The sequence below is a fragment of the Melospiza georgiana genome, chromosome 1 (genome assembly GCF_028018845.1).
Source record: "Melospiza georgiana isolate bMelGeo1 chromosome 1, bMelGeo1.pri, whole genome shotgun sequence".
In the NCBI taxonomy this organism is placed as follows: Eukaryota; Metazoa; Chordata; class Aves; order Passeriformes; family Passerellidae; genus Melospiza; species Melospiza georgiana.
This window is the reverse complement of record NC_080430.1, coordinates 93,986,811-93,999,207: the sequence shown is the minus strand read 5'-3', so window position 1 is coordinate 93,999,207 and position 12,397 is coordinate 93,986,811. Positions and strand designations below refer to the sequence as shown.

The 12,397-nt window shown below is 39.2% G+C and overlaps 1 protein-coding gene across 2 annotated transcripts in view; it reads left to right on the top strand.

Annotated features, from left to right (window-relative positions):
* The window catches only part of LOC131081919 (uncharacterized), a 28,139-nt gene that overhangs the window by 13,915 nt on the left and 1,827 nt on the right, over positions 1-12,397 (top strand). For both annotated transcript variants that reach the window (XM_058021319.1, XM_058021328.1), the window contains 10 exons: positions 925-1,002; positions 3,802-3,938; positions 4,486-4,605; positions 5,149-5,179; positions 7,092-7,113; positions 7,638-7,662; positions 8,520-8,558; positions 9,628-9,729; positions 10,796-10,901; positions 11,311-12,210. In XM_058021319.1, coding sequence (XP_057877302.1) covers positions 925-1,002; positions 3,802-3,938; positions 4,486-4,605; positions 5,149-5,179; positions 7,092-7,113; positions 7,638-7,662; positions 8,520-8,558; positions 9,628-9,729; positions 10,796-10,901; positions 11,311-12,210 — 1,560 coding nt within the window. The remainder of the gene's footprint in view (positions 1-924; positions 1,003-3,801; positions 3,939-4,485; positions 4,606-5,148; positions 5,180-7,091; positions 7,114-7,637; positions 7,663-8,519; positions 8,559-9,627; positions 9,730-10,795; positions 10,902-11,310; positions 12,211-12,397) is intronic.

Below are 12,397 nucleotides of genomic sequence, written 5' to 3'. Positions count from 1 at the left end.
CTGCCATCCTAGTGGGAAAGAATACAGTAACAGTTCCATGCTTGTGATATTTCTACTTGTTTGCTCTGATTTGAAGAAACTAGCAATGTTAATTACTCTTGCATAATTCATTGGTCAGTTATATGTAATTAGGTAGATGAATTCTAGTTCTGCACTTTTTTTTTTTCAGATTAAAAATATGTTTTTTAACGCTTCATCATGGTCTTTTATAATGCCCAACATTTGAATACACTTAATGTCTCCTTGAGATTGCTTTGCAGGTTGTTTTAGCTGAACTCTGCTGGTGTTCTAAGCTGAGCAGGAATGCTTTAGAAGTGTTTTAGGCAGAGCAAAAAGCAGGCTACTAAAACTCAGTGAGGAGCAAGATAGAGCCCTGATTGAAATGCTGCTAGTTCAGGAATACACCGAGTGTGTCTGTGCAGCCTTTGGGCTGCCCAGAGCTCAAAAGGTATTTGCTGTATTAGTGAAAATTGTGGTTTTTGTTAGCCTTAAGGCAGTATAACTCTTGAACTTCAGACTCCAAACAAGCAGTCCCAGAACACTGCATGAGTGTTAGGCTTTTGATGGGAGGAGGAGGTTGATGGCTTTTCTTTTTTTCATGAGAACTGACACAGTCTGGGACATGTTAGGCGTGTGAACTTCATGTCTTTCCTCAGTAAACTGAACTGTGTTAGAAGTCTTGTTTTGCTTATTTGCTTCTTTTCTTAGAGACATTAGATCCTTGTGTATAAAATTGTTATGGAAGAGAAAGTGTTGGACTTTTTCTCTGGGGGACTGAGGTCTTGCCTGTTTTCCTTATGCATTTCAGAGTGCAAATGACTTTTGTCACCATTTATCTCCCATTAGAAACTTCTTTAATATCATAGACATTATGTGTAAACTATATAATGTGTAATGTCTCTTTATGTGTATTTTTTACTTCAGTGAAGAGATCATTCGCAGGGTACATAACCTGTCTGAAGGATTTTGTGAATGATCCCAGAAGAGAAGAGCCTCTAATTGGTATGGTTTTTTGTTCTAAAATTGTATGCCTTTTGAACAAATTGAATTTGTTACCAAATGACTTTATTTTGAAATAAAAGGTGGGATTTTAGTTACTGTTTCATTTTCTGTAAATGTATTTTATAGCTTACCTATCTCATACCATTTTAAATTTAGTTTAATGCACTGGGTATTATAAAGACCTCCTCAACTGTTAATTGTTCCTGAAGGAGCCATTTAAGTAAAGAGGCTTTTTCCAGGTCACAGAAGGGTTGGGGTTGGGAGGGGTCAATACTGATCTTAACCCTTGCTCAAGTCCCAGAGGAGGTTGTCTGGGACCATGTCAAATGGCTTTTGAAAATCTCCAGGGTGAAAAACTACAATCTCTCAGGGAAACCTGTTCCAGTGCTCAGTCACCCGCACAGTCAGAATGGGTTTCCTGATCTTCAGACAGTATCTCCTGCTTCACTTGTGCTGTTGCCTCTTGTCCTGGCACCACTGAAAACAGCTCCCTCTTTGGACCTTCATCTCAAGTATTTATACACAGTGATGAGATTTCCTCTTGGGGTTGAACAGTTCCAGCTTTCCCAGCCTTTTCTCATAGGAGAGATGCTCTAGTACCATTGTAATTTTCATGGCCCTTCATATACCCATGTCTCTTGTGCTGTGCAGTCCAGAACTTGACACAGCATTCCAGGAATGGCTCTACTGGTGCTGAGAGGAGCCTGCTGTGAGCACTCCTCCTTGTGCAGCCCAGGATACTGTCAGCCTTTGCTGGCTCATCTTCAGCCTGCTGTGCACTGGGCCCTTTCCTGCCAGTGTTCTTCTGGCTAGCCAGCCCCCGGCATGCCCTGGTGCTTGTTCTTCTCTGATGCAGGACTTGGCACTTGCCCTTGTTGATCTGCCTGAGCTTCCTGCCAGCCCAGCTCCAGGCACTCAGGGTTCCTCTGGGTGGCAGCACAACCTTCTGGTGTATCTGCATCCCTCCCAGTGATGATGTGTCATCATCAGCCTTGCTGAGGTTGTGCTCTGCATCATCATCCAGATCATTAATGAACGTTTTGAGCAGGACTGGACCCAGTACTGACCCCTGGGGTGCACTGCTACCTTCTGGCCTCCAACTGGACCTCATGCCACTGGTGACTTGGTGGCTTTCCATTTGGTGGGATATACAGATATTTCAGCTCTGTGAGATATTTTTCCTCACTGGCCTTGGCTGTACTGGAAGTAGTGAGATTAATTTTAATGCTTTCTTTCTAACTGCTAGGTTAGAAACCCTTGGGAGAGTAGCAAGGCTGCTTGTCAGTGGCCTTAGTGTTCCAAGTGTGTCATGGTGGCCTAGAGAAATAGGTTCTCTGATGAAGGCCTAAGTAGCAAATTTCCTAGTATTAGCAGAAAATTTCTCTGTTTAGTGCATTGTCTCCACCTAATAAATTCCTAGGCTTTTTAACATGAATACTTTACTATAAGCATATGTAATAGAAAACACTTCAGTTGCAAGAACAGTTTCAGTTCATTTGGTGATAATTTATTTTCAGAGTTAAGATTTAGCAGTTTGATAATTTAGCAGGTTTGAGATGGAGTTGAATTTTTCAAAGCAGCCTGTATGTTTTGGATTTGTGCCTGAAGCAGTTTTGATGACACCCCAGTGGTTTTTCCTGTTGCTGAGCAGTGCACCTGCATCAAGACTGTTTTGTTATTCTGGGCTCTCACCCTTGAATAAGCTGGGGGTGGGCAAGAGACTGGGAGGTGGCACATCCAGGGCAGTTGACCCAAACTGGCACAAAGGATATTCTGTACCATGAGATGTTATGCTCAGTAATCACAGTTGAGGTAAAGAAAGAAGAAGGGGGGAAGCAGGGTTTAACTTCCAAGGTGGCTGTTCAGAGACTGTGGGTGGGTATTGGTCTGCCTGTGGGGCAGTGAGCGATGGGTTTTTGCATGTTAGTTGGTTTTGGGGTTTTTTTACCCCTCTTTCCTCAACTTATTAAACTGTCTTTTAAGTCCTTGAGTTTTGTTGCTTTTGTTCTTCCTGTGTTCCCCCCACCCTGCTGAGGGGTGTGGATGTGAGTGAGCAAGCAGCTGTGTGGTTCTTGGCTGCTGGCTGGGATCAACCCATCAAAATACAGAGTACTGGAAATTATGATACAAGGGAACAGCTGCAGGATTTTCCTATTTGTTTTAAACTGCTTTTAAATTTATTATGTTCAAACTTTTCAGAACAAAACTTTTCATGCTAGGTAAGAAGCCTCAAACTTGAAGGTTTCTGAACACTTTAAAGGAACTGTCTCAGTAATTTCTAGGAAAAATGAAGAATATTCCCATTTTCATTCTTGTGATCCTTAAAAGTTTATGGAACATTTCCAGATTGTGAAAGATTCAGTTTTGTGAAGTGATTAATGTCTTTCCTACATCTGCTTTTACTCAGATACTGTCTAAATTATCTTTGACTTAGGTATTTTAAATGCAGGTTTTAAATCTAGACATTTGTAGGGCATTTCCTATTCTCATTCTCTTTCTTAGTTTCTTGAAAAAATATCCCAGACAGGAGTAAAGATGCATTAAATATTTTTGGTGGGCTTTGAAATCTGCCATAGGTGGTGTATTTCTTTTCAGAATAAGATATTGGAAAGAGATAAATTTAGCTGGTTGGGTAATAAGTCCATAGAAGTGTTGAAGGGATCCTGAAGGAGTATCAAATTCTGAAAATGGAATAATTTCACATATTAATTTTGAATTTGATGAGCAGCATTGTAAAGAGTACATTTGTTTCAGTAGTCTGTCGTAAAATAGAGATATTTGTAACTCTTGCTTTTACAGGTTTAGAACATGTGGTTGAAGTCAGATTTGACGGAAGAAGAGAGCCACGTTACGAGTGCAGGCTGTGTGGGTGCAATTCAGAGGTGGCACCTATGATAGAACATCTTAGTGGATATAAACACAGAAGAGAATACATTGTGAGTAATTTTGATGCATTTTGATCAAAATTTCGTTATGATGCACCCCTTTTTTTTTCCTGAATAATTAGATCATTTGAAGTTTAAACCCCATATAATAAATTGCCAGTATAGTTGACTCTCTGTGGGTCAGGCCAACATGAGGAGCTCTGATGATATGGGCTGTTGAGGCAGTGCAGTCCAGGGCTGCCTGTCTGTTTCAGCTCCAATATCTGTTCCTAAGTGTTTAGATTGCTTTCAGGATCAGGTTCCAAAAACAATGGGATTCTTTTTTATTCCGCAGCATGTCCGTAGCATGGCTGGATTTGGTACAGGGGGTGTTTCCTTCTGGTAGCAAGCTTTGCATGGGTATCCATTTTTTGTTTTGAAGACTACTTTAGTAACTTTAAAATTTGAGTAGATACGTTGCAGAGAAGAAATTAGTTCGTAATATTCAAATCAATGTTTGCCAGTCTTTTGGAAGCTTGTCCAGAAGGTGAAATGTGTAAATTTTTTAATACTGTGATATATTTTGATATTAACCTTTTCAAGCTGGTTTTGTTTACAGTCTAAAGAATTTCCAGATAAAATAAAGAAAAAAACAAAAGATACAAAAGAATGCAAAGTCTCGTTTTTCAGACGAATAGCAGGAGAGCTGGAGAAGAGTGAAGGATTAAAAATGTATAAGGTAATGGGAAGTAACTGTAAAATTTTTCTTCATTTGTCTTTTATCAGTGCATTTATGTTTAATAGAGTAAATTTTAAAAGTACTGCAGGCAAAGCCTCTTAAATTTTCTGTGTGTTTCTAGGAAGTGTAATAGTGGGTTGAACTAAGGCTTTCCTTTAGGTTGCCCTGAAAGATCCAGGGAAAAGAACATTAGTATTAAAATTAATCTGGAAAAAGCCAAAGCTTTATATTTTTAAGGTTTTAGATGTTTTAAATTGAAAATTGTTCGGTCTGAATTCAGTGATTCAGAAATTTTATTACTTTAACTTCAATAATTTTTAATTTTTGCAACTTAAATTTTTTCAAATGTAAGCAATTTTTTCTCAGATTTCATTTATATTTACTTCATTTATAGAAGTCTGTATCTGTGTGTGAGGAATTTAATTCAATTTAATTATGTTGGCATAAATAAAAGTACTTGTTCCTTTCCTAAAGGCAGTTGCAGTAGATACTGTTATGAAATTTTAGTCAGAAAGTCTAATATGAACCTTTTTATATTTTTAGACGGAAGGTTACATAAGACCAGCTACCTCATGTAAGTGTGTGAATTTCTTGAATAGTAGATTTGATGTAATTGATATTTGGCCTAATTTGACTTACTGGTTGAACTCAAAGGGTTTGACTGATGTAAAACATTCAGCTTGTAACACCACAAAATGTTTTCAGAGATTTTTCTGGTTTTTGTGATTTTGAATTGATGAAAGGAGGAGATTGCCAGACTTCAAGTCTTCCTTAGATTTTTTTAACTTCTTGTTTCCGGAAGTATTTATGATAACTACAGTAATTTGGTCATCAAGGAAAGTAAAAAAGTATGGAAAAGTAGTACTTGATGGCTTTCTCTGAATAAGCTGATAAAGTCTTCTCCACCTCATTTACATCATCAGAAGACTTATGCTAAATCACTGGTGGAAGTGGAAATTACCATTCTTTAGCAAATCCATTGGAACAAGTGATGGAAACCAAACCCACAAACATAAACCCAGCATCTTCCCTCATACAGTATGGCTGAGTTACATCTTTTGTTACTGTAGGTGTGCTATAGATCCTTAATGATGCCAGTCTGGAGGAATACCTCCTTGCTGCCTTTTGACCCTCGTGTTAATATCAGAAGGAAGGTGGGTTTGATTGAAGTGGGTGAAGGTTTCAAAGATCTACGGAATTGGTCAGCGTGAGTCCCGCTGTAGGAGCCTGCCAGAGCAGTACATTTTTTTTTTCTTCTTCTTTTTATTGGTCATTGGTGGCTTCTGTGGCTTGTACTTTTGAATGTTGGTGTGCAAAACAAGGTGACAAAAGTCCTTGATCTCTGCGTCTCTTGTGTAGAAGAGGGAGTGTGACCTGATAATTAGTGAGTAATACTCAGTTCAGAGTCAACTGACATCAGTCAGGTCAGCAGACTTCTGTAGAAGTGGAAGACACGGTCAAATATCAATCTAGAACATGAAAAAGAGTGATCCCACCCAGTCCTACAGGATATGAAACTGAAAAAATGGACAAGAGGGAAGTTACCTCCAAAAGTGTTGTGCCTTTCAGTATAAAGGTTTGCTCTGGTTAGAAAGTGAATTCCAAAAAACCTCCTTCTGGTTATTTAGAAGAAAATCGTGGTTACTGGGTTAGCAGCAGTAAGTAACTTTAGACTAGATCACATTGGCAGATGTCAAAACTCTTTTCTGACAGTGAGGGTGAGTTTGGGGATATAGCTAAGAAAGGCTGCTAGTACACAGGTATGAGTGATGAAATGGACATCAGCAGCTCCATCAGCATGTGTTAACTGTGTCAATGGGAACTGGTTAACATGGTAACACAAGGCTTTTGGCCTTGTCTTGTAGGGCCAAAGGTGTCACTTGTGCAGAGAATTATTACATGTCCTGTTGCTTATCCTGGAACACAATGCTTAAGAAGTGAGAAGTTATGTACCCTGCAGTAGCTGGTTCTCTGAAGCATAGGTACTGTTTTAGACTGCCTTGTTTTGCAGAGCTTTCCCTGCCTCCCTCCTCATGCTTATACACTAATAGAGGTGAGATAATCACACATTCCAACCCCTGTAACTTCTTGTTAGAAACTTAGCTATTGTATATACAGCTTTTAGGTTCACTGGTATTTACGTGGAAAAAAACCACATGCAGACCTTGTAACTTTTTTTCATGGAGGAGACAGGCCCACCTCAGTTTATTCCACACAGCCTTCTTGTGTGGGGTTCAGCTGCCTGAGCACAGGTGCTGTAGGGTACCCTGCAGAGCCTTCAGGGCACAGGTCTCCCACAGACTTTTCAGCAAGGATGCCTGCTGGTTTCTGAGATGGGTGTGTGTGCCATTTGCTGCTGAATCCTGCCCTTTGCAGAAACCACAGCCACTTCACAGCCAGTAACTGTTCTATTTGTGTAATGCTTCTGTTGCAGAAGTACAGTGCAAACCTTGTGATGTTGCTAATAATTCTTTTTTATTTTCTAGCCCCATTGAAGAAGAAATCAAGGTGAGAGTACTACCTGCACAGGAGAATCAAAACAGAAATTTTTAACCTGTTTTTCTGTAGCAAACATATGACATATTGGAAAATATTTTATATTGTCTTTCCACTGTACTTCGCTTCTGTAAATTGTTCCTTTTTGTCTGTGAGGAAGTAGCAGCTATGGGTTTTGAAATACTGCACTCAGAAAGTAATTGCAATTAAAATTTCAAGCTGCTTCCATTCTGTGTGGGATATCATTGACTGTTTTATAAACAGCTGTTTATATAGGAAGAAAAAGCCCAACTCACCATTATTTTAGTCATGTCCTTTAGCTGATTTGTAAAGAAGTTCATCTGCACTGCTGGTCTCTCTGAGAGTCACTCAGAATAAGGACCTTTACAGCATATTTAAAACACTCTTATTTCTTAGAGAAAGATATCCAGTATTGGTAAGTGATAAAAATTTGGAAACTGAAATATTTTGAGTAAACTTAGTGTTTTAGTAATTTTTAGAATGCATCTTAATACTGCAATTTTTTTTCTTTTAAGGTGGGAAGATGATTATAAGCAAGAGGTATGTAGAGGCAGTAACTCCACACAGGGGTTCACATACCCACAAGTTCTCATTTTGTAGCAGTTTCTTTATGCTTGTTTTTATTTTTTTTTTCTGGAAAATGTTTATTCTTTGGCTTCATTTAGTATTTTATTAATATTCTTGCAGAAGCAATTGACCTAATGAGTCAGAGTTTTGTGTTCATCACAGCAGAGGGGAAGAGAATACAGTACATTCACCTTAGCTCTCATAAGTCCTGTTCAGAGCCATTGAGAGTCTTAGAGCCAGTGTTTCCAGGCCAGGTCTCCCAGCCTGTGCTGCAGTCTCCCCTTCCTTGTTTTGTCTCTCTTCAGATCAAGACTGTTCTATACTGAAAGTTTGTTTTAAATTTTAAGATGCATCTAAAGATTTACAATCCCTTTTTCTAACTAGAAGGTAAAATTCGAAATTATTTCACTTGATTAGCTCTGGAGACAAACACTGAGAATGCCTTGTTTTTATCTTAGTGGCAGAGTTGGCTGTGTGGCTGGTCAGATATTATGCTAAATGCAGCTGAGCACTTGACTTTTTAAAATATGATTTTGTTCCTGAGCGAGGAAAGGCTGGGGAAGATAGCTTCTGTAGGTGTGTGGTTTAGATGTGAAATGTGTTCTTCCTGGTATTGGAAGGAAAGCAGTTGTGTTTGTGTAGCTGCTAACAAACTGATACTGAGGATCTAACATTGCATGTTTATGGCTCTGACCTAAAATTATCTTTTCTTTGTGTTGACTTTTGTTGTTGGATAAAAGATTAAAATATCTTGTTCTGTACAAGATGATGCAACAACTGCTGTAAAATTCAGTCTTTTAATTTTTTTTCCTTAATTTTCAATCCCACAGAATGATCCTGTTCGGAAACAGAAAGCTCTGGAGTTCTTGGTATGTATGTAAAATAATTATGATGAGAGTTGGGATGTTTCACCAGTACAATGCAATGAATATTGTTTGAAAGAGCCTCTGATTACTGATCAAACTCATTTGACTGCAACATTAATTTCTATTTTAGTGGACTCTGCCCTCAGAAGTTAGTGCAGCTGTAGCTTAGCTCAAAGCAATTGGCTGGATTAGATGTGGCTCTCCCCTTTGCTGAGGAGGAGGAGCCACCCTGACAAACAGTGTTAATTAGCAGCACTGATGGTGATTAAGTGCTGCTGGCTGCCCATATCTAATGGGATTGTTGGTAATGCTCAGCAAGAGGAGCCAGTCTGGTGTGGCTGCCAGAGAGAGCACAGCTGCTGGTCTTGGAGTGATTGGGGAGAGTTTATCAGTTCTGTTGCTGTTGACAGTGGCATAGTAAGCCTTATTTTGTCTTTTGGGTTTATGAAAATATCTGACTTTTACTCTGTGAAAGTAATGTCCTGTGCCCAAGGCAATTGGAAGGTTTCATTTGAGTTCCAGTTGTGTTTACCCACCAAAATCAGAAGTAGAATGTTTTGAGATGAGTGCTTCATGTCTTCCACGCTGTGGTTACTTGTGACTTCAGAAAGAGAGAGAAAAAGCAAGTCTTAAAAACTTGATAGTTAATTGACTTTTATGTAACAGGAATCACAGCTATTCCTTACAAAAGACTGCCTATGTTCTTTTACTGTAATCACTTATAAATTCATTTACTTAGTAATCAGCCTGAAGCTTATTTTTTATTCAATTTTCTACACAGATAATATAAATTTAGGACTTGTGCCATTCTCTGTCTGCAACAAAATTTTTAGGGACTTGACAGTACAGGAGTGGCACAGAAATCCAAGTTTATGTTTTACCTTTTATCAGGCCATAATTATGCTCCCAATTTTATTTTTTGATATTTTTGTATACATTTATCATATATGCCATATGTTAACCAATAGTATAAATTTGGTTATACAAAAATCAAAGTATAACTTTGATCTATTTGCATATTTGACCCTTTGGCATCCTAATGGCATCCAGTTCTAACCATGTTTTTCAACAGGAGACTTTTCACATCACCTCAGACTCAGAAGCAACACTCGTTGTTCGCATTACACAGGAACTCATGGAGGCTTTGAAGGCCTTTTGTGAAAAGAAAGCAGTAGTAAGTAACTTAATCTTGTCCAGAATTGGGAGGAAAGGAGTGGTTAAACTCACTGTATTAACAGCCTGCCAACCTGTAGCAGTTCAGGCATGGTCAAAATCTCCAGTTAAATGTACTTCAATTTTCTTCTTTTACAATTTTTAAGTAACAAAGATATTTTTCTCTTAGTATTCCATCATCATGTATCGGTTTTGGCTTTTTTTGTGTGTGTGTTCTATTCTGGGCAACGTTTTGCTTCTCAATGACAGGTTGTCATCCTTTTTGTGGTGGTCCCTTGCTTGTTAGCTTTTGTTCTAAGATCATTGAGGCTTTAAGTGTCACCCAAATGTGCCACTTTTTTCTCTTGTGGTCCTGTGGGTAGGCCTGTCTTTCTCATAACTTGTAGCTTTGCTCTCAGTTGGGAGTTTTAATCTGTTAAGATTAAGGTAGGCAAGATGTTCTTGACTGTCTGTTGGTCCTTACAAGCCTCCATAGCTTCTTTGCAAAGAGGTTGACTACCCATGGAAAAAGAAATCTGAAGAAGGACAAGAATCTGTGAAGGAATTATTAATCACTCTGGCAGCTACTGGTTCACAAAATTCAGGATTTATTTTTTTCTGAAAGCTGTTTCAGACTGTTTTCTCAATTTTATATTCCATGTCAGGTGAGCTGCAGTAACTATCTCTGTGCAAATGCTGCCACCAGCACCAGTTAAATGTTGTTTCTGTTGCTTCATCTCTCAGCTGGGCTTTCCATTCTGCATTCCCCAGATGGAGGCAGGATTGGCATATGCAGCAGTTTTATATTTTAGCCAGGTGATGATAAGAGAGATGAGGCAATAAATTTGAAACAGGAGATATTGTCTTCACCAGAGACCTCCTTCTGTTCTCCAGGAAAGTATCTCTTCAAATAACACTGGAAAATAGTGGTGCAATGTGGTAACAACACACCCCTCACATGGACTTTGCTATCACTTAAAATTGTACTTTGCTAACTTTCTATGGGAAATTTGTTGCTTTTTAGAATTTGTAAAGTTCTTAAATTCTTGCATTTGCAAACAGGCATTCTGACCTTTTGCTTTACCTAGGATAACTACACCAACAGTTTAGGCCCACTGGTGCCAGTACCTCAAGATGAATTTCCAGAAAGGCAAAGCATCCCAGAACACTATGGGCCAGATGTAGAATACAAAGGTAGTTTATTTTTTTTCTTACTAGTTTGTTTACTCTGGAGCCTGTGCAGATTGTGAAAATTTACTTTTATGGCCAGCCAGTGTACTTCTTAGCTGGTGTACTGTGTGTCTGTGCCCTCTGAGTCAGTTCAGGATATAATTTTCTGGAGCTTTAATGATTTAACTGTCTGAAAACATCTCTGTCTCACTGAACAGTGTTATAGCAGTTAAGGTCATGGAAATTCAAGCAGTAACCCTTCCTGATCTATTTACTATTAGAATTTTTGGGTAAAAAAATGAAAAACTCAGTTAAGACATGAAGGCAAGAAATGGGAGAAGAACATAAGTACACATGATAAAATCTCAAAGTAGTTGTGTTTGCAGCTGGTATTTTAATATTTTGCTAACTTAAGTACCCTTTATTTATTCAGGAAGTTCTGACTGGAATCAAGGGTTTTTGTCTCAGTATGAAGAGTATTCTGAAGATGCTTCTTTTGCTCCTGCTCACCCCAACAGTTACCAAGCAGATGATGGATCACCCTCCTGTCATCTGACACCTGACAACTTTGCAAGTGTGTCTCTGCTCAGGGACTCTCCTGCTGTTGAGCCTGATATTCCTGCCAGTGGTGTCAGCCAATGGCTGAGACAGCTCAGGAACTCCGTGCCCTCCATGAATTTGGCTCCTGGGGCCTCTTCATACCAGAGCTGCCCAGTGAAGGAGTACTCAGCAGAATACATATCCAGTGATGTGCAAGGAACTGAGCTCTGTGATAACAGACTCTCATTTGGCAGAGAAAATACAAAATGGAGCAATCAACAAGTGTGTACCAAAGCAGGGCATATAAGTGACCAAGAATTATCCTATTCCAATTATTCTGCCTCATATCCTTCATCTGGAAGATACTTTACAAATTATACTTCACAAAACTATTCCTCTTACAAGAACTATGAGTCAGTTAATACTTGTACATCTTCTGCAATTTCTACTGTTTCAGGAAGAGGTGGATCCAGGTGGCACCAGGACACTAGGTGGAATGAGTGGAATGAGGACTATAGGTGTTACGAGGATTCTAGCTGGAAGCAGGAATCTAGGTGTCAGGAATTCAGGTATCAGAAATCAGCCTACCAGAGAGACTGGAGTTCACATCAGGACTCATTTTCTGGTGGTGGTTCGTACCAAGATCACCAGCAGTTCAGAAGCTCAGAAGAGATGTTTGATGGGGCTGATGTTGGTCTTGCTCCCAACACTGTGAACAAACTCCTAGGGAAGGATGTGCCTACAATGACCAGGATGCTCAAGCAGTTGGCTCCGTATCACCCAGCGCTTCAAAGTAAGATGGTGATGAGTTTCCATCATGTGAAATGAGTTACTGTAACATAAGCAGGAGATTGCAGGTTGCAGAGATGGGGTGAGCTGTTCAGGGGAGTTCAGGGGAGTTGAGCTCATTTTGCTCACATCTGTATCAGCTGAAGAAAGGCATTGTTGCTTCTCTGAGGATACTGTGCCTCTTGGCAACT